The sequence below is a fragment of the Danio rerio genome, chromosome 4 (genome assembly GCF_052040795.2).
Source record: "Danio rerio strain M-AB ecotype USA chromosome 4, GRCz13ab, whole genome shotgun sequence".
Lineage (NCBI taxonomy): Eukaryota > Metazoa > Chordata > Actinopteri > Cypriniformes > Danionidae > Danio > Danio rerio.
The window spans coordinates 70,980,596-71,008,546 of record NC_141024.2 but is presented as its reverse complement, the minus strand read 5'-3'; the positions used below and the strand labels follow the sequence as shown (position 1 = coordinate 71,008,546).

The 27,951-nt window shown below is 39.4% G+C and overlaps 2 protein-coding genes across 6 annotated transcripts in view; one reads left to right on the top strand and one right to left on the bottom strand.

Annotated features, from left to right (window-relative positions):
• zgc:165515 overlaps positions 1–27,951 on the bottom strand; it is a 116,112-nt gene that overhangs the window by 27,395 nt on the left and 60,766 nt on the right. The gene's annotated exons all lie outside the window — the stretch shown is intronic.
• Positions 61–27,932, top strand: si:cabz01069012.2. 5 transcript variants are annotated; one of them, XM_087249941.2, is made up of 8 exons: positions 61–131; positions 5,499–5,684; positions 10,828–10,878; positions 11,231–11,338; positions 11,556–11,660; positions 16,652–16,715; positions 20,921–21,116; positions 21,200–27,932. In XM_087249941.2, exons 3-8 carry the CDS (start codon positions 10,835–10,837, stop codon positions 22,534–22,536), a joined length of 1,854 nt encoding a protein of 617 aa, XP_087106067.1. In that variant the 5' UTR covers positions 61–131; positions 5,499–5,684; positions 10,828–10,834; the 3' UTR covers positions 22,537–27,932. The 5 variants fall into 5 exon arrangements, with proteins under 5 accessions (XP_087106067.1, XP_087106064.1, XP_087106065.1 ...); XM_087249938.2 differs by having other exon boundaries at positions 11,547–11,660; XM_087249939.2 differs by lacking the exon at positions 5,499–5,684 and having other exon boundaries at positions 61–119; positions 11,547–11,660.

Here is a 27,951-nt window from a genome sequence, read left to right as displayed (position 1 = left end):
ATATTCATGCGAACGCCTCCCGGTGGAACCAATAACATTCCAGGATGTCTCTGCAGGATCGCAGAAGGGTTTGAGTGAACCGAAAGAGTCAGAGCTCAGATTGTGTTCCTGCTGCACAAGTACTTCTGCATGTAAGTCTGCATGTACAACTAACAATAGTTATATTTGTGGAAATGATGAATTGATTTTATGTGCGTAAGCATGATTTAAATGTCTGATCTTCAAACTCAAAGCCTCAAAAACCACATACATACTTAGATTAGTTAAACTCCAGCATGCTGTAAACCCTGAACCATAGACGTGGGACATTTTCCCTACACATTTAAAAACAAAGTCCAACTAATCATATTTCATTTTCAAATAAGGAAAATTTTGTGGGGACAGTTTAAACTAATTGCATGAATTAAACGTGCATGTGGATAAAGATTATATAAGGGTGCTTTCACGCTTGTAGATGGATTGTTTTGTTCTGAAACAGGGATGTAAATTGGCACAGTGTTGCTCTTTGTTCTTGGTGGGGTTCGCTTGAGATGCAGTGCAACCTGAGCTGCATCCACCCCTAACCCTACCCCTCACAGTGACGTCATCAAGGCTGCATCCAGATACTATCGGGGTTTAATTTCACACGGGAAAGTTTCCAAACGGACCAAAATAGCTAAAGCAAGTCATGTATGAGTAAACTTGTTGCAGGTTTGTGCGGTTTGTGATCACGTGGGTTTGTTTTGTTTTGGTTGTCCATGTGGATTTGTTATGCTCACGTGTTATGACGACACTAAGTTGGTCCCTACCGAAAAAAAACAGCTTAAACCAGCCTAGGCTGGTTGGCTGGTTTTAGCTGGTCGACCAGCCTGGTTTTAGAGGGGTTTCCAGGCTGGTTTCCAGCCATTTTCAGCCTGGTTTTAGCTGGTCAGGCTGGGAGATGACCAGCTAAAACCAGCTTGACCAGCCTAGCCAGGCTGGGAGCCCAGCCAAAACCAGCTATGTCCAGCTTAAACCAAGCTGGTTTTAGCTGGATTTAGCTGGTCATTTTTCAGCCTGACCAGCTAAGACCAGGCTGGAAATGGCTGGAAACTAGCCTGGAAACCCCTCTAAAACCAGCCTGGTCGACCAGCTAAAACCAGCCAACCAGCCTAGGCTGGTTTAAGCTGGATTTTTCATCAGGGGTCTGATTAGTTCGCCAGCTGAGGCTCATCATGGTGCCTATATCTGAGCGACGCTTTTTGTGTCTGTGTCAGTTCGTTACTCAGTGGCGTAGCGCAAAATGCGGAGGCCCCCCTGCAGGGATCACCGATGGGGCCCCCAGTTTTCAAGGGGGTCGGGGGGGTTTGGGGGCGGCAGAGCCAGAGATATACACATATACACAGATATCTATGATCAGGAGTTTTCCTGGATGTTAGTATTTTTATTTTTATTTCAATTATAAAAATTATAATTTTACATCACTTTTCTACATTGATGGATCAGTGATCGCACGGGCATTCCTGACAAAAAGCTTGTGTTTGTGTATACAGAAATGTACTATCCACCCTTCCTGTTAAATTTGATCTAATCATGTCCTGAACACAGCTCCTCTCCTGCTTTCACTTCTCATACTGACGGAGGGAGCGATTCGTTTGTGAATGAATCTCCATTATCAATGACTCCTTCACTAGCCGACAATAATACAAGTTTCTGGCAGCGCAGCATCTCGTTGTCATATTTCTTTTTCATTGTTTGCTGATTTTATTCAACAAAGCTAGCATAAGCCGAGTGTTTAGTGCGAATTGGAGCTACTTTGACTTATAGTGAATGCAGTAAGTGGCTGTATTATTATCAATAACGCTACCTGTTTAGCACAAATTTCAGAACATACAAAAACGTAAAAAACGTAATCCTACCTATGGAATGTTCTGCTTTTGTGCTTTGTTTTCTTTGTTTGCTCGTTACTACACTCGTAGACAGCGCTAAAGTCCCGCATCTTCACGTAATAACACTTGTCTAGTGCGACTGAATGACATTTGTCCTGGGAGCACTGTACCAATGTGGCGGCGCTATTGACGCATGCTCAGGGTCCCTATACAATATCTAGTGTATATATCTATGTCACAAATTGAGGTGCGGGGAAAGGAGGCGGAGTGGAGCGACAACGCGGGGAATCTTTCACAAACTGAGGAGCGATCACAAACCGAAATCGGCGAGAGCGTCAAAGTAGCTAGAAGTCATTCATTTTTAAGGAGAACCGGCGGCGAGAAACAGCGGCGCGTCTTCATTGGCTATGACGCGGTTCGGCGGCAAGCAATCAGAATGAAGTAGTCCACCGCTTGAGAGGTGTTCAGAGAACACAGACCTGTGAACTTTGGTTCCGTCCACAGTTGTTCCCAAGAGTTGATTATTGCGGTTCCTGGATTTTCAATTTTTGAAAATCGCGACAACGTGGGGCCCCCTAATCACGCGGGGCCCCCCCGCGGTGCGTGCCCTGCGGGCCCGTCCGCTACGCCACTGTCGTTACTATCGCTCGTGTGTGCGCGCTGTCTGTGCTCAGGCCCTGAGGAGAATCTGGATCTGGTTTCCCTGTTTTGTTCCTGCCCTCCCTACTGAAAAATCCAGCTTAAACCAGGCTGGTTTTAGCTGGTCGACCAGCCTGGTTTTAGAGGGGTTTTGGCCACTTCCAGGCTGGTTTCCAGCCATTTCCAGCCTGGTCTTAGCTGGTCAGGCTGGGAGATGACCAGCTAAAACCAGCTTGACCAGCCTAGCCAAGCTGCGAGTCCAGCCAAAACCAGCTATGTCCAGCTTAAACCAGGCTGGAAATGGCTGGAAACCAGCCTGGAAATGGCCAAAACCCCTCTAAAACCAGCCTGGTCGACCAGCTAAAACCAGCCTAGGCTGGTTTAAGCTGGATTTTTCAGCAGGGCTGTGTTCTGCGTCCCTCTAGCCTGCACTTTCTGGTTTATTCGTCAGATAGAATAAACATTTTGTCACTTGCACTTGGATCCTCTCTGACCCTTATTTAATCGCAACAAAACTCTCTTGACATTGGGTCAAGGTTCCACGATTTATTTTGTAGAGTGCCACTCAGCTGTCATCAGTGTGTCCGCGGGCTCTTAAAAAGTATTAAAAGGTCTTAAATGCTATTTTGCGAGGTATTAAATGTTATATAATGTTTGATTAAGCAGTGTATGGTTGTATGCTAAAGTCTGCCAGAATTAAATCTGGGAATTTCAGGATGCTGTGTAGTTTCTGATTTTTTTTATTATTATTTTTTTTTATTGAAAATACAAAATCCAAATACAACAAAATGGGATTCAACTTTACGACTTGTGTGTCACATATGGAAGGCTCAACACAATAATATACAAAGATAAAAATGTAGTATACAAAAAACATTCAAGCTAAAATAAATCCAAGAGTGAAAGGAAAACACAAAAAAAATAAAAAAATAAATAAAAAATAAGTACAACATAGATATCATCTACGGCAAGTTATATACTACAAATAAATTAAACATTTTTAAGGCAATTTTTGTTTTCATTTTAGCCAGGGCATTTGAAAATACTTTAAGTTCTTTTATAAATACAATGAGTAATGGAGGTGTTTTGAAATATCTACATTTATGAATAAAATATTTGGCTAACACAATTATCATATTTATCAAATCGTGCAATCTTTAGTCATTCCATATAGTACATCTTGTCTGTGTAGTTTATGATATCAATGAAACCTTTTTAGATTTGACATCATGCTGCTTTGTTTACTGCAGAAACCAGGGCGACACCATTATTTCTGCAGCTCTGTCCGCTTGTTAAGTGTGACGTCAGGGGCGGACTGGGACAAAAGTTCTGCCCTGGCACTGTTGCCACACCAGCCCACATTACCGCACCCACGGACACACACATTCACTATTTATTTTGGTGTAAAGAGGGTGAAATAATATGACATTCCTGCCAGATTTTGATTATGTCCGGGTAACCGTGGATTGGGTCGGCCCATCTTTAGCCGGCAGCTAGCTCTCTGCAACTCTCACATGGTCGCCCACTGAAGCTAAGCAGGGCTGCGCCCGGTCAGTACCTGGATGGGAGACCACATGGGAAAGCTAGGTTGCTGCCGGAAGTGGTGTTAGTGGGGCCAGCAGGGGGCGCCCAACCTGCGGTCTGTGTGGGTCCTAATGCCCCAGTATAGTGACGGGGACGCTATACTGCTCAGTGAGCGCTGTCTTTCGGATGAGACGTTAAACTGAGGTCCTGACTCTCTGTGGTCATTAAAAATCCCAGGATGTCCTTCGAAAAGAGTAGGGGTTTAACCCCGGCATCCTGGCCAAATCTGTCCACTGGCCTCTGTCCATCATGGCCTCCTAACCATCCCCATATTCCAATTGGCTTCATCACTGTCTCCTCTCCACCAATCAGCTGGTGTGTGGTGTGCGGTCTGGCGCAAAATGGCTGCCGTCGCGTCATCCAGGTGGATGCTGCACACTGGTGGTGGATGAGGAGATCCCCCACCATTGTGTAAAGCGCTTTGAGTGCCCAGAAAAGCGCTATATAAATGTAAGGAATTATTATTATTATCTTGAAACCAGGCGACAGTTGCCAGTTGGGCCAAATGCTTAACATTTATTATTATTATTTTTTAATTATCATCATCATAATATCACATCTAGCAAGAGATAAAAGCTATCTGCACTTAAAAACAATACATATTAAAGAAAAACTGACCGGCCCACATTTAAAAATTGGTCCCACAGAAAAACACATGTGGGCCCCATGTGGGGTAGCCCATGCAGGCCCCCAAAATATTTTCCCCTTTGGGCCCCAATGTTGCCCAAACAGTGGGCTTGCCCACATGTGGGCCCCATATAGGTCAACCCAAGCGGGGCTCAATGGATTTTTCCCTTTGTAGCCCCAACCTGTATTTTGTGGGTAAATTTAAGTTAAATTTACATTTAGCTTGTATATGAAAATTAGAATAAATCATTTGCATTTTGGTCTAAATAGTGTGAAGGACAGAAAACCGCCTTGCTGCTTAGAGAAAATCATCCAGAAATTGATTTGGAAGTGGAAATGTTTTTCAAAATGATCCTAAAATAGGAATGGGTCTTGTTGAATAGTTATAGGATAACTCTGAAGAAAGGTTTTGATCCACTTTAAATGTTGACTACTGTATATCCAGTACAGGGGCATGAATATCCATTACTTTCTCTGGTTGGTTCAGCTTCCGCAAATAAGCACTGTATCCAAGAAATATGCCACATCACTTTGGATATTATTTATTTTGGTAAATGAAAAAAATCCTATATTCTTTGTTGCAGTCTTATCTGTTTGTACCAGATCTCTCTTTTCCGTATGGATCTACAGTTGAGGCTGCTTTCTATACAAATGTTCTGTTGCAGACACAGCTGGGTTTGTTTTGCGAGACAATATAAATTCCATATCTCATTTGTCCTTTAGCCTTAATTTCTGAAATATTCAGATTTATTTAGGATATAACGTTTTTTTTTTTTATGTTTATTGTCCACTTTCATTTAGACAACAAACATGCCAGTGTGGGCCCACTGTGGGAAAGTGTGGGTTTACTGTGGGACAGTGTGAGCAGGCGGAGAATCCAACAGAAAAACACATGCCAGATGGCCAATCCGCCCCTGTGTGACGTCACGCGGAGCGGCTTCCGGGTCCAAGCGCTCTATTCAACTGAATGGGGAGACTCGTGAAATGGTAATAATAAACGTTTACAAAGCGATTTAATTCTTTCGAAAGTCACGATCGCAGTATATATGTCCATGCCTAATATCCGATGGCCAGAAAGTGATTCATTGTTTTATAAATTGTTACATTTTTGGTATTTGTTATGCAGCAAGCCCAGAGATTGTTGTGTACACTATGACTTTATGTAAAATTAACTTTCATGTGTGATAGGAATAAAACGCGATCATAAACGAATGATTTCTCCACTCAAATGAATGGCGGCTTGGACCCGGAAACAGTAAACATACGTCACAAATACGTCAACACTTAGCAAGCGGATAGACGCCAACCTGCTGAATTAGCTAGATTTAATAGATTTTTATTCAGTATATGAATAATGTTTTAGTTTTGGATTAGTTTCTTACATTAATGTTTAGTATACTGTAAGGTAAAATCTCGCCCTAAAGTGGTTATAAGGACTTAAAATGTGTGGAAAGAGTCTTAAAAAAGGTCTTAAAAGGTACTGAAGTTCACTCTCTGATTCCTCTATATACTCTGGTCATACAGCATTATTTTAATTGACCATGAGCAATAAGTTATTATAGGTAGGGATGGGCGATACCACAATTTTTAAATTCGATACGATACCGATACTTTTTGTTAAAGTTTTTACGATACCGATATCACTTATTATTTAAAATGTTCATGTAATTTTTCTAAATAATGTTAATAAAAAAAAATCCTTACATGTAAATATACATACACGCACACATTGCCATATTGCATATACACACTGCATACACATACATACTGTATATACGTACTGCACAGATACACACACGCACACTTATATTTATTCACCTAATGGTAATGAGAGAGAAAGAGAGAGTTGATTTATTATTTTATTTATTTCTTTTTATTGATTGATTGGTGTAACGTCTTGTATACAAAGCGTCACTGCGCTAAAACATTTAGTTATGCAGAAATTATTAAAATATAGTCGAAATATCGATACTTAAAAAAATATATATCGATACCAGATTAGAAGCTTCTAAGTATCGATGTATCGATACTCGAGCATTGATGCGCACATCCCTAATTTATAAGCGAAATGCTTTAATTTTTAATGGTGACAGACATAGTCACTAAATACATGGAATTATGCATTATATACTTCATATTATAAAGAGAAACAACAGATAAACCAAGACTGCATTTTGGTCGAAGTTCCTAACGGATAAACAGCTCTCGTTAATAGTTAACATTTCACTTTCGATATTCGACAAGAAAACGCATAATGACATCCAGCCTACTCATCATTCTCTCAGGAGACAAACGCACCAGGTTCCGAAACAAACATCTAAATTTATTTATTATTTTTTGTGTCCTGAAGAAAAAGTAAAACTGGGGGTGTTTTACTGTTGTTGTTTTTCCTACAGTATACAGCTGATTCACGAACACATTCATATTATTCACATTCTACAGCTCAGTTGTCGGACATTTGTTTCGAAATAGATATTTTATTCATGAACGTAAATCATTTATGTTTATTTAATATTCAAATGAAATGAAATAGAGCAATGTCGTATGTGACTCTTAATAATCAAACAAAATCATTATAAAAAATGTACAATTGCAAATATAACACCATGAAGACTGAATTTTAATTTGGTATTATTAGATTGTAAAATGATTTGTAATATTATTAATAGGGATGGGTACCGAAACTCGGTACTTTATTGGTATCGGTGCTACATTATAAAAGACGTATCGATAAGCTCTGACGTTATCGGTATTGGAGAACTATTGCTGAATAAACATTACTTTCAGTAGCTTTAACTTACCAACCTTTTCTAATTTGTGATATTTTATATTCGGGAGCACAATAAACCAAGAAAGATCCCGACTTCTGTCAAAAAATTCAAACATGTTGGTTTTTCTTCAGAAAAAAAAAAACTGAGACAAAAACATTTTCCTTCAAACCATTGTACATTCTTTTAAAGGGAAAAACATATTTGTTTTACAATTATTGGTTTTGCTTTATTTTACATTAAAACGTAATAATGAAATAAAGTGTTGTTAACTCTGTTCAATTTGTTTTTTGCTTTCATAAAAAACACGACAAAAAGTACAGATAAGAGAACCACTAAAGTACCGAAGCGATAAGTAGTATCGATAAAAGTAGTAATACCGTTAAAACCTTAACAATACCCATTCCTAATTATAAATTAAAAAGTAGTGCAGAAATCAAATTAAACCCATCCAGTAGGTGGCGGCAGGACACTGTCTTACTTCAGTCAAATGGAGAAATTGAACAAAAAATTAATTAATCAGTAAATAATAAATGATGAAACTGATTGCATTTATTGACAACATACTTACCACCAGGCATATGTGAAGGTTTAATAAAGAATTTTACTCATGCTGGAACACTTAGATATAACAGATAATATACATTTAAATTCAGAGCAGCGTCAAAGTAATAAATAAATCCATTATTGAAATAAACTGAACAAGTGAAAAGCTATTTTTTCTTTAGTTTGGTCTGTTTTGTCTACTTTTGTTTTGCCTAGTTTTGTTTTGTTTTTTGTCTAGTTTTATAAAGTTTTGTTTTGTTTTTTGTTTGTCTAGTTTTTGTTTGTCTAGTTTTGTTTTGTCAATTTTTTTTGTAAATTTGTTTTGCCTGTTTTTTCTATTTTTGTTTTGTCCAATTTTGTCTGTTTTATTTTGTGTAGTTTTGTCTAGTTTTATTTTGTCTAGTTTTGTTTTGTCTAGTTTTGTTTGCCTATTTTTCATGGTTTATTTTGTCTAATTTTGCCTTGTTTTGTTTTGTCTAGCTTTGTATTGTTTGTCTAGTTTTGCTTTGTGTAGCAGGTTTTGTCTAGATTTGTTTTATTTTGTCTAGTTTTGTTTTACTTTGTCTAGTTTTATTTTGTCTAGTTTTGTTTTGCCTGGTTTTGTCTACTTTTGGTTTAGTTTGTTTTGCTTTGTTTACTTTATTTTAGTTTAGTTTGGTTTTATTTTGTTTAGTTCTTCTTTGTTTTGTCTAGTTTTGTTTTGTTTGTCTAGTTTATTGTCTAATTTTGTTTTGGCAAGTTTTGTTTTGTCTGTGTAGTTTTGTCCAGTTTTGTCTGGTTTTGTTTTGTATGTGTAGTTTTGTCCAGTTTTATCTTGTTTTTTGTCTAGTTTTATGGAGTTTTGTTTAGTTTTGTCTAGTTTCGTTATGCCAGTTTTTTTTTTACTTTTGTTTTGTCTTTTTTTTTGTAGTTTGGTCTATTTTTGTCTTTAGTTTTGTTTTGCCTAGTTTTGTCTTGTTTTTTGTCTAGTTTTATGAAGTTTTGTTTAGTTTTGTCTAGTTTTGTTATGCCATTTTTTTACTTTTGTTTTGTCTTTTTTTGGCCTAGTTTTGTCTTGTTTTTTTTCTAGTTTTATGAAGTTTTGTTTAGTTTTGTCTAGTTTTGTTATGGCAGTTTTTTTACTTTTGTTTTGTCTTTTTTTTTGTAGTTTGGTCTATTTTTGTCTTTAGTTTTGTTTTGCCTAGTTTTGTCTTGTTTTTTTGTCTAGTTTTATTAAGTTTTGTTTAGTTTTGTCTAGTTTTGTTATGCCAGTTTTTTTAACTTTTGTTTGGTCTTTTTTGTTTTGTTTTTTGTAGTTTGGTCTATTTTTGTCTTTAGTTTTTTGTCTACTTTTGTTTTGTCAATTTTTTAGTAAATTTGTTTTGCCTGTTTTTTTTCTACTTTTGTTTTGTTTTGTCCAGTTCTGTCAGTCTTATTTTGTGTAGTTTTGTTTGTCCTGTTTTTTCATGGTTTATTTTGTCTAATTTTGCTTTGTTTGGTCTAGTTTTGTCTTGTTTGTCTAGTTTTGCTTTGTTTAGTTTTGTCTTGTCTAGTTTTATTTTGTCTAGTTTTGTTTTATTTTGTCTAGTTTTGTCTTGTTTTCATCTAGTTTTATGAAGTTTTGTTTTTTGTTTGTCTAGATTTTTTTGTCTAGTTTTGTTTTGTCAATGTTTTTGTAAATTTTTTTTGCCTGTTTTTTGTGTAGTTTTGTCTAGTTTTGTTTTGTCTAGTTTTGTCTATTTTTGTCATGGTTTATTTTGTCTAATTTTGCTTTGTTTTGTTTAGTCTAGTTTTGTCTTGTTTGTCTAGTTTTGCTTTGTCCAGTTTTATTTTGTCTAGCTTTGTTTTATTTTGTCTAGTTTTGTTTTGCCTGGTTTTGTGTAGTTTTGGTTTGGTTTGCCTACTTTTGTTTAGTTTAGTTTTATTTTATTTAGTTTTGCTTTGTTTTGTCTAGTTTTGTTTTGTCTAGTTTATTGTCTACTTTTGTTTTGTTTAGTTTTGTTTGTCTATTTTTGTGTAGTTTTGTCATGGTTTATTTTGTTTAATTTTGCTTTGTTTTGTTTTGTCTAGTTTTGTCTTGTTTGTCTAGTTTTGTTTTGTCTAATTTTATTTTGTCTAGTTTTGTTTTACTTTTTCTAGTTTTGTTTTGCCTGATTTTGTCTACTTTTGGTTTGGATTGCTGTGCTTTGTCTACTTTTGTGTAGTTTAGTTCGGTTTTATTTTATTAGTTGTGCTTTGTTTTGTCTAGTTTTGTTTGTCTAGTTTATTGTCTAATTTTGTTTTGTTTTGGCTAATTTTGTTTTTCTGTGTTGTTTTGTTTAGTTTTGTCTTGTTTTGTTTAGTTATGCCAGTTTTTTCATCTTTTGTTTTGTCTATTTTTGTTTTGTTTTTTGTAGTTTGGTCTATTTTTTTCTTTAGTTTTGTTTTGTCTGATTTGTATTCTTTTGTCTAGTTGTCTTCTTTTTTGTCGAGTTTTATAAAGTTTTTATAAAGCTGCCTTGCCTTGATAAAAAAAATAGCCTAATCCTATTCCTAATAACTTAAAGAATCATTTTCAAACCCAGAAGGTACTTCAGTATTAAAAGAGAAACATTTGTACACATGTCCAATACTGTAATAGTCTTAAAAGCACAATGTTCAATGTTAATATTTTCAGTTGTGAATTTTCCAGAGAAGTCTCCCATTCATTCAAAGGTAAACTGCAACTAAACATACACTGCGATGTCGATAGGCGGAAGTGACATCATTGTGAAAAGGGTCTATTGTGGGTTCATCTGCTATGATCAGCGGCTGATTGTTTCCTCAAAGCTCTTCTAATGTTAGCATTGGTGTTTTAGATGCAGTATGGCAGAGGAGCGAGTAAAGGACTCTCTCTCAGAGAAACACAGGTATTGACTCTGTTTTTACACCATTATTTCAACACTTTCTCAACAAGAACAAGATTTTCTCGTCTGGTTTCTGTGGGGAGTATTTTTTTATCCAACAGGTTCCATAACAAGTTTTTAGAGCCAAACGTGTTTTTCAATGAAGGTGAAATTGTGCAGAATGAGAAAGCAGCGCTCTCATCTGTTTACCCATGATTCCTGTGTAGCAGACCTGATCAGCCAGACCTTCAGCCAAGAATTAGATCTTGAGCATTAGAATTTAACTAAACTAAAGAAATTCATATTGATAAAACTCTTTTAAAGGATACTGAAGTTTCTCCTGCAGTGTATTCCTCTGGTGTGTTTGTGTCTTCAGAGTGAGACCAGGATCATGTGTGTTCAGCTCTGTGTCTCTGAAGAATGACCATTCAAAAGACGATAGACAACCTGATCTCAGTGAGAAAACTCCACCATCTGCCAAAAGGTATTTTGTATTTCAAATTATTGGCCACACATTTACCATTTGCAAAATGGTTTTCAGTATTCATTGTTTAAAACTATGTATTTGAGTGTGTTTACACTCTTTTTTAAATGTTTAAGAGTTCATTAAATTATTAAGTTAATGATTATCAATTAAAAAGGAAAGCAATAGCATAAATAAATACAATAAAACAGTATTTTTTTTCTCTTAGTGTCGTCAGAGTGAGATCAGGATCATGTGTGTCCAGCTTTGTTTCTCTGAAGAGTGACCACTCAATAGGTCGTCCACCAGAATTTAGAGAGAAACCACCATTGTCAGCCAAAAGGTATCTAGAGTTTTATATTATATACCCGTTTGAAATGTTTATGTGAACCAACAATTTAGTAAAGAGAGCCATTCCTGAATTCCTTGAACTACACTGCCTTTGTTGGACTTTTCCTAGTCCTCCCAGGTTGAAACATCAGTTAGAGGCTTTAAATAAGTTCAAATAATTTAATTAATTAAATGAATAAAGCATTACAGAGCTCCGGGTGTCAGAGAACAGCAACACAGGGAGTCTGTGCCAGCCCAACACACATAGTTCTTCTACCCCCACCCCCTTATTTTCGTCTCTTTTAAGCCCCTGATCTTCCATCCAGGTCAGTTCAATCATAAGTTGTTTGGCAGAACAAGCTAATCTGCACAGAAAAAGTTATGCATGCACATAACAGAGCCCGCACCCCTCCCATCTGTGATTGTTCCTGTAAACGAGCACACTCTGAAAGAAGAGTTGTAACATTTTGCTGATAACAAGTACCGAGGAGGCAACTTCAGTCACATGAAGCCACAGCTGTTATGGAGCAAAGTTAAGAGGTTAACCACATGCGGTTATATGAGGATAAACACCTCAGCGTTCAATCTAATTAGTTAAGAACAGAATTAAACTATTAATGCGAGCATTAGTCTATTAATGCATAGGACAACGTTTTAATCATCAAAAATTCCTTCACCTTCCAAATTATTATGTGAATGATACATTTCTTTGATTATTCAAATTAGTCTATATCTATGGTGTTGTTTACACCTGATCAATTCATGCAATCTTTCTGATCATGAAAAGGATGGGTGTGAATGCCCTTCGAAACACATTTAAGATAGATATAAACATGTTTAGAAGGTGGTCTCAGGCCGTACTCACACTAGGTACAGTTGCCTCGAACCGGGCCAAAGCACGCTTGTCCCCCCTCCCGTCTCCCCCCGACGGCCCGCGCTCACACCACAAACGGGCTTCGGCACGCTTACGTCATCGCTGCTGGGCTGTTCAGTGAGAAGCGCTCTCTCACTCAGCAGAACAGTGTGGCTCGTTTCCACTGACTGGTACAGTACGGTACGGTTCGGGTCGGTATGAGTCACCTTTATCAGGCTTGCGTTTCCATAACCAAGGGTACCCTTTTGGTGGGCGTGGTGTATGACAAAGTTTCAGTCGACGTCATTTTCGCTCGAGAAAATGTCTACAATAAAGCTGCACAGGTCGTTCACATATCATATGAAAAGCACTTCTCAAAAAACAGGTGCTTTACACACATAAATACTTGTGTATAAATGTTTATTACTAACTTTTCTATAAACAGGAGTTGATTATAACTGCAGATCAATGACGGTGCGAAATAGCCTACTGTAATGTCTATAATTATATTAAATAAATAAATGAACATATATGAACACATACAGACCCATACAGTCTCCTAAATGTTACCAACTACAGAAAAATTACACAAAGCAGACATTTCGTCGTTAATTAGGTTCAAAACTAGGGGTGTCATGATTTTGATTTTTAATCGAAATCGATCGAAATTTATGCTCAATTTTGATTATCAAATCAAAAAATAGAATCGTCGATGCTGCCACGCCCCCATGTCACGTCAGCTTGGCTTGCCAATCGGGAAAAAACAGGCTTGTTGAAGTGCTTGTTAAACTGCAGACGCAGGAGACCCGTCGACAGAGCTTAAACCCTCTCCTCTTTCAATGAAGTCGTCGGTGTGGAAGCATTTTGGATTTCCAGTGAGTTATGTTGACAACGTTCGTGTTGTCGACAAAAAAACAGTTTGCAAGCTCTGCTATGTACGTATTACGTACGGTTCGTCCGATAGACAACACCGGCATCGCGATCCTCCGCTTGCCCCTGTTGCAAATCCGCTTGTGAAAAGTACACACTCAGGCCCTGTTTACACTGTCTTTGTTTTTAAATGGCATTTTAGAACGACAACGATTTGACATCCACAGTGGCGTGTAGCATTTCTGAGCAGCCCTCCTTCCTTTCTACCTCTGACACACACAGACGCACACACACAGCCATGCGCTCGAGATAGCGGGTTAAGGTAGTCAGAGGATCAGTAGACTGCTTCAATCTTTCACTCACTTGTACTTAGTCATTTTAGCGAACACCTCAGATACTGTTGGCTGGTTCCTGTTGGTTGTGCGTCTTTTTTTACCGACGCCATTATAACGACACAGATCACTGCCAATTCACGAGTCCCGCAGAAAAAGTGATTGACAGGTGGTAATTATGTGTGTATCTTGCCTTTATTCATTTACTGTATGATTTGTTTATGGGTAAAACAAAGACCATGCAGGTCAGGTAGTTTAAACGGTAGACTACAAATAATTAATTGGTCATTAATTAATTAATTATTCATAATCGAAAATCGAATCGAATCGTGCCTTTAGAATCGAAAATGTAATCGAATCGAGGATTTGGAGGATCGTGACACCCTTATTCAAAACAACACAAAGTTTAGCCTACAGTCAGAGTAAACCGCTCATCTGTGTCTGTAATCTTCAGCAGCACATGAAGCCTCTGTTAGAGAGTCACTCCATCATTCCCAGTTCATATTAGTCCAAAAGGTGATAATAAAGATTAAAACAAGGCAGTTTGTTCATGTTTGCTGAAGAAATAACGTGCTCATTGGCTTCGCCTTTTTTCCCGCGCCCCACTCTCGTGTTTGTCCTTTTCTTTCTGAATGTGACACTCTCGCGTTTGTCAGCTTCTCACAGGATCTGGTTTCCAAAGCTTGTCAATAATCAAGTGCATGTTATTATTATCAGTTATTTCAGATAGAGACGCGCGGCGAGCGCAAGAAAGAAAGCGAAACCACCCGGGCTTCAGACTGGCTCGTTAAAAACTACGCGGCACAGGGTGAAATGCTCTTCTCCATGGCTTTGTGGCTTTTTATCATGACGACGACCGGGTTTGTTTGCAGGATCGACCATGGCTGCATATGTATTTATAATTCCGCTGTAATCTCTCGCTGTGTATTTCAAACATGGCGGGTCCTTTGTTTACATTCTGGCTTGTTGAGTCTACACATGACGTATCTCTGTAAACCAATAGCGTTCAGCTGCGCGTGTAGCTCCACCTTTTGGGACCCCTTCTGCAGTTTGGGACCCTTTTGAAAGGGTCCCGAAAAAGTGGTACGGTACGGTTTGGTTCTGTACGCCTTTTGACAGTGTAAACGGCCATAAAAGCGTACCAAACCAAACCGTATAGTACCACTCAGTGGAAACGGGCCAGTGGAGATTTCTCTAGTTATATCGTTTCAGTCGTTTAATATGCCGTCAAATATTTCGCCAAACAGTCCTTAGGGATGCGGGGACACGCAGTCAGATATTTCGCCGGACAGATCCGCCACTTTTGGCGCTCATAAACAATCATACAACTCTCTTGCTGCAGGAATGCGGAGGTCTGCTGAAGGCGCGCAGCTGTCGTGCAGTGAGGAGTTCTCGTCTTTAATAAACTACGGCAGTTTGCGATCACTGAACAGTAAGAATGATTAATAAATCCATATGAAACAGCCCCGTAAAAGTCACGTCTCGCTTTCAGTTTCGGGCTTTGCCGCGTTTTGCACTCACACACAAGTGTACCGCGCCAAAGCCCAAGTGAACCGCGCTCAGGCACACCTCTTCCAACCGGGCCAGGGCCGGCCAAGTGAACTGAGCTTGATCGCGATTCAGCGCACTCACACTACTCAAACGATCCGGGAAACGGGCCTGGGCACGGTACGGATGGCATAGTGTGAGTAGGCCCTCAGATGCTTTTCAGTTACATCTGGTTGTTGAAACCACATGCAGTTGAAGTCAGAATTATTAGCCCACCTATGATTTTTTTTCTTTTTTAAATATTTCCCAAATGATGTTTAACAGAGCAAGGACATTTTCACAGTGTGTCTGATAATATTTTTTTCTTCAGGGGAAAGTCTTATTTGTTTTATTTCGGCTAGAAAAAAAGCAGTTTTAAATTTCTTAAAAACCATTTTAAGGTCAATATTATTAGCCCCTTTAAGCTCTATTTTTGATAGTCTACAGAACAAACCATCATCATACAATAACTTGCCTAATTACCCTAACTGCCTAGTTAAGCCTTTAAATGTCACTTTAAGCTGTATAGAAGTGTCTTGAAAAATATCTAGATAAATATTATATTCTATCATGATGGCAAAGATAAAATAAATTAGTTATTAGAGATGAGTTATAAAAACTCTTATGTTTAGAAATGTGTTGAAAAAATCTGCTCTCCGTCAAACGGAAATTGGGGAAAACATTAATAGGGGGCGAATAATTCAGGAGGGGGCTACTAATTCTGACTTTAACTGTATGTAAAATCCCAAAATTAAAAAAGACTACATGATCGTGATATACAAGCGAAGATGCATAAACAACGGAAGGCCCCAGGTGAGAGTTTGAAATGTTTGTTTTATTTAAAATAAAATAAAAAATTTTGATTGTGAAATGATGAATTAAAATTGTTAAATTAGGGCTGGGCAATATATATATATATATATATATATATATATATATATATATATATATATATCATGATGTCATGTTTCGTATCATTCAGTATTGAGAATTACTGAATATTTTTTAACAATACATTAAAGACCACCTTATTTTTATTTACCAAATAAATAGTTTTATTTATCTATTTGCCCTAATACTATTTACTAAGGCAAATAGTTTTAACAGTCAAAAAAGAACTTTAGGCATTTTTTAGAACACATTTCCTTAAGATATTTAAAGCGACCCAATGCCATTTTTTATAATTCAGAGTATCTTTCAGTAAATAATCATTTTATACTTCCATGTCAATTAAAAAATAGACTGTTCATTTCTCTGCTATATTTAATTCGACATGACCATGGCCGGAACACCAAATGGCAAATCCATCCACTGCACTGTCTCCTTATTAAGACCACCACATAACATTTATTATTTTCAGTGTTTGCAAGATAGATATGTTTGCCTCAAAATATATCGTTACAGTATTTTATTTGTTAACAGTGTTGAATATGAGCTGCCAGATTCCGGAGACAAGACTCACAAGAGTCTCCTGTGGATCTTCCAGGTGAGAAAACTCCTTTTGATTCATATTTTTTTATGACAAGATTTTTAATGAAAACGCGTCTGTGTCCTGATTCTGCAACACATTTCTGATTTCTTTTAGGAGTTAAAATGTATTTTTTTAAGTTAAAAGTAATTGACTCTTGAAAGTATTCATAAAGACTGCAGACAGCTGCAGGGTGCCAAAACAAGGTTTGTGTGGACCAGTCCTTCAAATAAAACAAAAGCTATAGTATTTTCCCCCCAAATTTGTTAAGTTGTTAATTATTTATCTGAAACAAATTTCATTTAATGCTGTTTATTTTATTAAATTTTCGATTTGAGAGACGGAATATATGGAAGGTACATTTTGCTTTATATATTATAATATCATCATCATCCTTAGCTCGACAATCCATTACTGGATCCTGGCTGCCTCAAGTAATTTCCACCAATGTTCTCTGTCCCGGGCAACTCCCACCAATTCCTTATTCCTAAAACATTGGCGTCACTGCTAATGCAGTCTCGCCATCTTGGTTTAGGCCTTCCTACTTTTCTTTTGCCCACCAGGTCAGTGCTGAAGATTTTTTTTGGAATGGCATTTTCATCCATACGTATGACGTGTCCTGCCCACCTTAGCCTCGCAAGTCTGATATATTTAACTATATCAATTTCCTTATACAAGGCTGCTAGCTCATTGTTGTGACGTATTCTCCATTGATTATTGTCTTTTATTGGGCCATATATTCTCAGAATTTTTCTGTCAAAAACTAAGCTTTTGTTCTATGGCTTTTGTCATTGTCCACGTTTCTGATCCATAGGCCATATAATATATTAAAACCCATTCAAATACACAGATTAGACAGACTTCACATGTAGTCTTTCATTCCTGTGTTTGATGACTAATCTAGACAAGCGCTCCTGTTAGTACAGCCCCAAATCAGAAAATGTTGGCACAGTATGGCAAACACAAATAAAAAGAATCAATGATTTCTAAATTTACTTTGACTTGTATTTCATTGTTCATGTTCATGTTAAGTCAATGCAAATGTAACGGAGGCCAGCTAGTGTGTGCTGTGCAGGTAAACCTCACTCCTCTGACCTCTAAAGGTGCTCTAGCGACAGATGCTAGAGGCCATCGTCTTTAGCCTCCTTGTTAAAGCAACCGACTCCCATGCAGAAGGTCGCTGGTTTGATACCAGCTTTGAGCGGGTTGGGTGGCGTAGGACCGGCGGGGTAACATTGGTGCCGTGTCCCGGATGGGAGTGAGGTTTAGGGGGGTGAGTGTAACGGAGGCCAGCTAGTGAGTGCTGTGCAGGTAAACCTCACTCCTCTGACCTCTAAAGGTGCTCTAGCGACAAATGCTAGAGCCCATGGTCTTTAGCCTCCTTGGTAGAGCAACCAACTCCCATGCGGAAGGTCGCCGGTTCGATACCAGCTCGGAGCGGGTTTGGTGGCGTAGGACCGGCGGGGTTACACAAAGATGCAAATAGACTTCCTGCGGCATGAATGCCGCTGTGCCAGTTGAGCGTTCTGCATGATTGTTGTGCACTTTGCGTGAATTGCTTGAGTTGGAAAATCTGAACTTCGGTGGACGTTCGCGCCGCGTTAACCACCCTGCTGCCTAAGCTGGTTGGCTGGTTTTAGCTGGTCAACTAGCCTGGTTTTAGAGGGGTTTTGGCCATTTCCAGCCTGGTCTTAGCTGGTCAGGCTGGAAAGTGACCAGCTTAAACCATCTAAAACCAGCTTGACCAGCCTGGTTTAAGCTGGACATAGCTGGTTTTGGCTGGACTCCCAGCTTGGCTAGGCTGGTCAAGCTGGTTTTAGCTGGTCATCTTCCAGCCTGACCAGCTAAGACCAGGCTGGAAATGGCTGGAAACGAGCCTGGAAGTGGCCAAAACCCCTCTAAAACCAGCCTGGTCGACCAGCTAAAACCAGCCAACCAGCCTAGGCTGGTTTAAGCTGAATTTTTCAGCAGGGCAATCATGAGCTTTGTCTTGTAGGTGCGTGCTTATGACATAGCGCCTGTTGTTAATTTTGCAAGGGGAAATCCTACATCAGTCAGTCGGAAGCACCATCATCCAGCTTCAGTTTCTGGAGGAGTTAATAAACTGACAGAGCTGGGTGCACCTCTTAAAGGATCTAGTGGACTCAGACACGGCTCCAAACGAATCAATGCTGTTTTTCAGCCTTTAAAAAGCAAATAAACACTGCTCTCTTATTAAAATCTGTTAGCCATTTTGCATCGAAGCTAAAGTCACCAGGCAGATGAAAGCCCTGCCCATGAAGTGAATCTGCATCTATTGTAAAGTGAATATAACTCAAAATGTTCATACGTCTATTTATGCGCGAATAATGCAGTTTATTCACGCGTTCTGCATCTGCTGTGAGCACAGCAATAAGATGGGCAACAGTACGGGGTCTTTGTTGTCGTATTTTGCTAATCAAAATGCATCACATATTACCAATTGGAGACAGGTCAGGACTGTGGGCGGGCCAGTCTGGTGGCAATGTAAAGTGTGGAATGTGGTTTTGCATTGTCTTGTTGAAATATACATGGCCAACCCTGGAAAATAAGGCAGCATATTGTTCCCCAAATTGTGTTTTTCAGCATTAATGGTGCATCACAGAAGAGCAGGTTTCCTTTGCCAAGGGCACTAACAAAAAACCCTTACCATGACAGACCCTGGCTTTTAGACTCGTTGCTGTTAACAGTCTGGATGATCCTTTTCTTCTATGGTCTGGAGCTCATGGCATCCATTTCTCCAAAAAACAAAAACAAAACTGAAATACTGATTCATTTGACTACAGTACGTGTTTCCACTGTGAGACAATCTATCCTAGATGCCTGAGAGCCCAGAGAAGTTGACGGCGCTTCTGGACACTGTTAACATAGGGCTACGTTATGGCACAGAACTGTTTTAACTGGCATTTGTGGATGTAACTACATATTATGGTACTTAACAAAGGTTTGCTGCAGTAGTCCTGAGCCCATGTGGTGATATCGCTTATAGATGAAGGAGGATTCTTGATGTAGTGCCGCCTGAGGGATTGGAGATCACAGTAGTTCAGCTTAGGCTTGCGCCCTTGTTCTTTTCGCACTGAAATTGCTCCAGATTCCTTGAATCTTTTAATGATGTTCTGCACTGTTGTAGGTGAAATATCCGAATGTCTTCCTCTCTTTCTTTGAGGAACATTGTTTTTAAAACATTTCAATAATTTTCTTTTGTATTTGTTAGCAAACTGGCGATCCTCTGCCCATCTTTGCTCCTAAAGGACTAGACCTTTCTTGAATGCTTCTTCTATACCAAATCATAATTACAATCACATGTTTACATCACCTGTTTCAAATCACGTCATTATTTAACCAGTTTACATAATTACTAGTCCTAAACTGCTCCTGTCTCTACTTGTTTGGGAATTTATTGCAGGTCTGAATGACAAGAATGGATGTATGTTTACAAATAAAGTTGACCAGAAAAAACAAAATATTTTCTTATTGTCTGCAATGAAATACAAGTCAAAGTAAGTTTGGAAATCATTTGCGTTTTCCATACGGTGCCAACTTTTTACTGATTTAGGGTTGTAGGACAGGTTTCTTATACATCCAATCCAAAGCCGTCTGTTTTGTTTGAATGTTATTTTTGATTGTTGTAGCTGTGAAAAGACCAAACTCATTCAATGTACTGATTTGTTCCTGACTGTATCTACTTTAGTTGTATCTGAAAATAACATTACCTATCAACTCTCCAGTTTTTCCCAGAAACTCCAGTATTTTACAATTCTATACCGCCAACATCTCGTCTAAATATTGGCCCCCTTTTTTTCTTTCTATGAAAGGTAACAGAATTACCAGGTGCCGCCCCTTGTTCAAGTGTGATATAAGTACAAGAGCTGTTCAAAATAATTATCTTTTCATTTTATTTTGGCTTGAAAGCAATTTGAAATGAATCCAAAGCCATACGTCGCCTTCCTCCCTATGCAACAATAGAATTAGTCAGTTTATGTTAAGGTGTGTGATGGTCAGGCGCACTACATAATGAAAATGAGACACTTATAGGCTTCTGTATATGCAATTTGAAGAGGCAAGGTTAGATGTCGACTCAATCAAGGATTCAACAGATCCATTGTATAATGTATTATAATGTATTTTCAGTTATTGAGTAATTTGTGGATGAATAACTCTGTGAATACAATTTTTAGTTATATGTTGTTCTTCTTCAATCATAGAATCTTGAGAGCAAAATTGTTACATTTGTGAAGGATGAACTGGAAAGGTTTAAGAAAATCTTACTAGAAGAAAACAGAGAGGACTTTGTAAAGGACTTTAAGGAGACCAGATGCAGTATCACAGAGGCAGCTCTTGATCTCACACTCTTCTTCCTGAGAGAGATGAAGCAAGATGAATCTGCTGATACTCTTGAGGGTAAGACACTTATATGTCACTGTCACTTACAAATAATACTGGAAAAGTTAAAACTTAATCTGTTTCTTTGCTCCTACGTTAAGGTGAGCTGTTCGGCATTAATCCATTGAAATGCAGCCTGAAGAAGAAATATCAAAGTGTGTTGGAAGGAATTGCTCAGCAGGGAGACTCCACGCTTCTGAATAACATCTACACAGATCTCTACATCACTCAGGGTGCGAGTGAACAGGTCAACACTGAACATGAGATCAGACAGATTGAAGTTGCTTCCAGACGTCATCAGTCACTAGAGATACAGATTGAATGCAAACATTTGTTTGAAGCACCTGAACAAGACAAGCAGATCAGAACTGTCCTGACAAAAGGAGTTGCTGGCATCGGGAAATCAGTCTCTGTGCAAAAGTTTGTTCTGGATTGGGCTGAAGGAAAAGAAAATCAAGACATCAGCTTCATCTTTCCTCTTCCATTCAGAGAGCTGAACTTAATGGAGATGAAAAAGCAAAGTTTAAGAGACCTCATAACTCAGTTTTTCCCAGAGACCAAAGGACTGAACCTTACAAGGACACGATTCAAAGTCCTGTTCATCTTTGATGGATTGGATGAATTCCGTCTACCTCTAAACTTCGATGGTAATGAGACGTGTCGTGATGTATTGACAGCAGTCTCTCTGAATGTTCTCCTGACGAACCTCATCAAGGGAAATCTGCTTGCTTCCGCTCTCATCTGGATCACCAGCAGACCAGCAGCTGCCAGTAAGATTCCTGCTGACTGTGTCGACCGGCTGACAGAGATACGAGGATTCAATGATGCCCAAAAGGAGGAGTACTTCAGAAAGAGACTCACAGATCAGAATCAGGCCAGAGAAATCATCGATCACATTAAACAGTCAAAGAGTCTCTTTATTATGTGCCACATCCCAGTCTTCTGCTGGATTTCAGCCACTGTTCTCCAGAACGTTTTAAAGGAGAAAATAAACATTGAACTAGAACACAAGACTAATCCCAAAACACTGCAGGAAACTCCCAAGACTCTGACACAGATGTACACTCACTTTCTCCACTTTCAGATCCAGCAGAGCAGACGAAAGTATGATGGAGAAAACACACCAGAATTTTCCTGGGATCAAAATTTCATCCTTTCACTGGGGAAACTGGCCTTCGAGCAGCTGGAAAGAAACAATGTGATCTTCTATGAAAGTGATCTGAAAGACTGTGGCATTGACGTCTATAAGGCATCGGTGTACTCAGGCATGTGTACCCAGATCTTTAAGGAGGAGACAGGAATCATTCTTGGTAGCATGTACTGCTTTCTTCACTTGAGCATTCAAGAGTTCATTGCAGCTCTTTATGAACATCTGCTTCTAGACATCAACAAGAAACATTTATCTATTTTTAGACAGAAAAGCAAAAATAATCATTGATCGTCAATTGGTGTCACGCCATCATTTGATGCAATTTCAGAGTTCACCAAGCTTGAACTTTGCAATGCAGCGAACAGTAATAACTTGTTGCACAAGCTTGTGTTTCTGGTCTGATGCATTCGCGTGCGTACAAATTTAAGTCTATAGGGAGAAAAGTGCAGTGTGACCGCAGCTTTACCTGTAAGTCGCAAATGACTCAATTAATTTGATCAGGTGTGTTCAATTAGGGTTTCATTTTAGGTCAATTAATTGTCAATTTACCGTGGGAAGGGTACTATTTAGTCTCAGTACCCATTGAAGCTAGTGGTGACACATCCAACCCAGGCTCATTGTGAAAACGTAGCCCTGCAGACGTTTCTGGAGACCACGAAATACGTGCCGGGATTTACGTATTTGTGCAGTTTTTGTTTTCTCGAATCTGCGAGAGGTCGCTGTACCGTACATTTTCACGTCTCGAATGCCTCTCGGGAGCGTGCGCCGTTCGTGCCCGTGCTGTTCTTGCGTGAAAAGCCACCGGAGGCCACTGTCCAGCGACCATCTGTCCGACTGACTGAATGACTGAACAATCGACTGGAATGCTGGCCAATTGGCCGACCCAGCCGCCTTCCTCCTCATTCCCCAAACCCAAGCGACGATTTAAAAAAGCCGTCCAGAAAAGAAAAGCAAAAGCCCTTGTCCGATTTTGACCGAGTTTTATAGATTTTACTGTATTCTCGACCAATCCCGTTCGCTTTTATTTTTTGGATTCTGTTTTTCATCTTACCCGATTTCTGGAACCGCTCTTCCCCGGACTCAAACCCGGTCGTCGCCGCGGGTGGCTCCTCCTCCTCCAGGCCTCCACTCCGCCGACATAACACTACAAGCTAAGCGGACAAACTGATTGCTGCGGGAAAGCCCTCCACACAGAGGTGAGTGAGCCATCACAGCCGGCAAGCGCGAAGAAGAGGAGCGGCGTCACACCGCCCCCTAGCGTTCACTTGAAAAAAACAAATGCGGCCATACGTACCTCCGGCCATGTAAATCGCGGTCTCCAGAACCGTGGGTGGGGCTATGTTTTCAGAATGAGCTTGGGTTGGACACATCAGTCCCAGCTGGGCTAGTTGGCATTTGTGTGTGGAGTTTGAACGTTTGCATGGGTTTGCTCGAGGCTCTACGGTTTCCCTCAAAGACATGTTGTAAAAGTGAACTGATTAAACTAAATAGTGTGTGTGAATGAGAATGTCAACTTGAATATTTAAGTTCACTAAACTTAAACCATGTTCATTTCACTTGAATTATAAAGTCTTATCAACCTCATTCCTTATTACAACAAATTATCTATTTAAGTTAACTAAACGTAGACCACATCCATTACACATGTATTGTCAAGTCCTGTCAAATTTAACCTGAGTTAAGACAACTTCACTATTTAAGTGAAGTAAACATGAATACATACTATTTTAAGTTGAAACAACTACATTTTTTTTTACAGTGTAGATGTACATCTGGATTAATTTTTAACCCTCGCTGTGCTGGCTAATTTTATAACCTTGCATCTGAGTCCTGTAATGATAACTAGACTATTAAAGTTGGTCAAGACAAACTTTGAGGCTAGCTTGAGAAAGATAAAAGGCCATCAGTGACTGGCTGCTGGCTAGACTGAGTTAAGTGAGCTCAGCCATTAGTTTGTAGGACAGTCTGATGTAGAATTATGAGCTCACAAAGTTTGATTCAATGTAAAGTCAATGAGAGTCTTATGAATAGAAGTCTATGGGACAGTTTCCAGGGTCTCAAAAGTGGTTGCTAGGTCATGGCCAAAGAAAGTGAAAAGCTCATCAGTTATTGACACTTAAGCCTGGTTTATACTTCTGCGTCAAGTCACCGGCGTAACCCACGGCGCAGGCAACGCGCGTAGCTGTGCATTTATACTTCTGCACGCTGTCTCTGTTGGAAACGCTAGTTGGCAGTGAGGTGTAAATGTTCCTCTGTGACGAGTTTCTTCACTGCTGTTTTGTTTTCCTGAACACTTCCGGGATGTACACGTGGCTCAAACTAGCTCATTTTGAGGCAGGAACTGGCGGAAGTGCAACAACTTTATTTATGAGGTAAACACAAAACAAAACTTTCCATCCGGGGACTCCTTCACGGGACTCCACACTTGTAAACAATCGCTAGTCTGAGTTTAGGTAGTCTGAGTTAAATGAGCCCAGTTAGAGTCTGTGTGACAGTCTGATGCAGAGTTATGAGGTCACAAAGTTTGGTCCAATGTTAAGTCAATAGGGTTTTTCAGATGGTCCCGAGACGTTTTTTAGAAAACCGAAAGTCTGATCAGTTGGAAAAGATATAGCAACCAGAGTCAGACCAGTTTGGAGGTCTGGTGTGAGTTTGGTGGTCATAGCTCGAAAGCACTAGGAGAAGATACGTTTTGTTTTTTAGTCTCCGAAGAAAAATAGCTTGCTACACAAGACAGCCTAATAACTAACACACTACTTCTTTTAATACGTCAGTTTCAGAGCTATTTATCAACACATATGTTGTATTCATTTGTGCTCTTTTCTTTTGGCTGATAACTACTTTATGGGGAGTTTCCCACAAACTAGTTGTGCACACATGTTTGTAATTTGACTGAAGAGTCGCAGGATGCTTTGTAGGTTCTTCTCTGCGATTTTGTTTCTCATTTGCCTAACAAAATCTGTTATACTGAACCATTTTACCTCTCAGAACCTTAAATTGGAGCTGCTTCCTGTTGACATACTAATGTGATGTGTAGTTCTGTATGTCTTTCAGGATCATACATGTTTGTGCAGTGATAGTTTGGCTTACATTCTCTATTTAACCTATCTAGTAGACATTAGCTTTTGATTCTGCAGTCCTCATTTACATTTAAATTCCTTTCAGCAAATGTGTTCCCTTAATTTACGCAACGCATCTCTTTCTAACTAATAGACAAGAGTCTGATTTGATACGAGAATGGGTAGTTACACATTGTGTTGGCTTTGAGATGGACTCCGATGGGCCACAGCCAACTTCTCTCCCACACACTCCTAGGCAGCTGTACAACAGATGATGTGTTCAGGCTTTCCACATTTCCTGCACATCCCAGGAGTTCCTCCTCCCTCTTGGCGCTGACTTTTCCTTTCTTTCACCCTGCTGATGTTGCTGGAAATTTTGTTTTTTAACAGTTCACTATTATCATGTTTCTCTTTTTGTATCCTTTCTCCAAGTTACATTTCCCCAGAAGAAAAATATTATAGGAAATACTGTGAAAAAAATTCCTAGTTCTGTTGAATATAATTTAGGAGACCTTTGAAAAAGAAAACAAAAATAGCAGAAGGGCTAATAATACTGACTTCAACTGTATATATTTGGTCATAAAGTTTTACATGTGTACTGGATACCTTTTAGAGAGTAAAAAAGCTTTTCGGAGGACCTCAAATGGCAGCTGGCCCGAGAGGAGCACAAAGCCAACAGCTGGAGCACAGAGCTATGGTGGAGACAGTAAAACAGGAAAGCAGACAAGAGCACAAGCTTTCATAATATGGCAGCGATGGCTGAATGAGAGAAGCAGCAGGCAAGACTACAGGGGAGGCAGTCCTTATCAGTTACATATTCAGCCCCTTGTCATCACAAAGAAAATGTAAACAACAGAGAAAAAAGTATGAGAAAAACAATTATGAAAACAAAAAAATTAAATACATGGATATTAAGATTGTCTCTGTCAGAACTTGGGTTTCTACTTTTTTTGCTTTGTCCCTCTCTCTTTCTGACCGTGTTTTTATCTTTTCTTTCTGGCAGCTTTCCAGTCTGTTCTCTCCAATTTGCTGTATGGCTTTACAAAGCTGATTGTCATTGCCAATCAGTAGTCTCAAGCTGCGGTCACACTGCACTTTTCTCCCCATAGACTTCCATTCTAACGCGCCCAATTGCATTGGACCGGAAACTCAAGGTCGTATGGCAAGTTTCGCTGGGTTGCAAGGTTCGAGCTTGATGAACTCTGACCTGCAAAATCGTATGACTTGACTGTGTGAGACTAATCGAAGATCAAAACATGACCTCTCTGGACAGAAATGGAAAACTTGGACCAATCGCTCTCTTTTTTACATGCATAATCATCCTGTTTAATCCCACCCGTTCTTGCAGTGCCGTACGAGGCACAAACTCAGCATCACTTGTTTACTGCCACCTTCATTCATGCTGATTGCTGGTCCTATATCTGAGGGTGCTTTGCTTCTCTTGTTGCCAGAATGTTGGGTTTCTTTCACTCTTCGTCCTTTGTGTTATGTTTGTTTTACTTCTGTGTTCTCTGTCCAGTTTTGGGGCGACATCCTGAATGCTTCTCCTTTGCCCTGATCCTGTATTACCAGTCCTGGACCAAAGACTATCTTTAATTGGATTGGAATTTAGCCCACTTTTTATTTACCTTTTTGTGTGGTGCTGTTTTTTTGTTGTTGAAATTTGTCTCATGGTTCTGACATGTTGCCTGAGGCCCATTCCTCTGTTTATTTTTACAGAAGTCCAAGACGTGCTCTTTTCGCTTATTTTATTAACAGCTTATCGAACTGAACTCTCCTGCATTTAGATGCTTTTTTTAGACAGCTGTGACAGATCACTCTGGTCAGTATGGACCCAGCTGAGGATTCACCTGCACTGCCTGCAGTATAGTTTTAAGGTGCCTTGCTAGGCCGACATGAGAAGGAGCTGACTTCAGCATGTCATACATTGGATGCTTTGGTCTCCCGAATAACAAAGCTCTCTGGGCAGCTCCATTATCTCCCATTCCAGCGGGCGCCAGGGCCATCTACACAACTCGCCTTACCTCAACTTTAGCCTAGCATTAACAACCCACCAGTCTTCTCGGGCGAACCATCTAACTGACGATCTCTCCTCACCCAATGTGAAGTGGTCTTTTTTCTTCAACCTCAGGCCTATTGAAGCATAGAAAAACCTTTTGTGGTATGGACCGACCACAGGATTCTGGAGTATATTAAGAACTCCAGACAGGCTTGCTGGGCATTGTTCTTTGGGTGTTTTAATTTTACAGGCCTAGTTCTGAGAACTAAGAATAGTAAACCAGATGTCTTGTCATGGTGCTTTGGCACACCGGGCAGCGATCCCCAACCTGATACCATTTTGTACAAGGGCCACGTGGTGGGAGATGTTGTTTGTTGTCGAGGGCCTTGTAAGGTGAGCTTTAGCCATAGTCTAGGTGTCCAGTGGGTCTGTTATATGTTTCTGTGTTGGCCCGAGCAGCTGACCTTCAGTGGAGCCATTCCTCCAAGTTCACTTTTTATCCAGGTATGAGGAGGTCACTTGCAGCTCTTTGTCAGCAATTTATTTTAGCCAGCTATGGCGGAGAATGTTCGTCAGTTTGTCGGTGTATGCTTGGTCTGTGTTCAAAATAAATCTTCCAATTTTCGTCCTGTTAGTCTGATTTTT

Coding starts and splice junctions, on each gene's coding strand:
- si:cabz01069012.2 (XM_087249939.2), top strand. CDS start 10,835: ATGGCAGAGGAGCGAGTAAAGGACTCTCTCTCAGAGAAACACAG. Junction 11,661..16,651: donor CCACCATTGTCAGCCAAAAG/GTATCTAGAGTT, acceptor ATTTGTTAACAG/TGTTGAATATGAGCTGCCAG. Junction 16,716..20,920: donor GTCTCCTGTGGATCTTCCAG/GTGAGAAAACTC, acceptor CTTCAATCATAG/AATCTTGAGAGCAAAATTGT.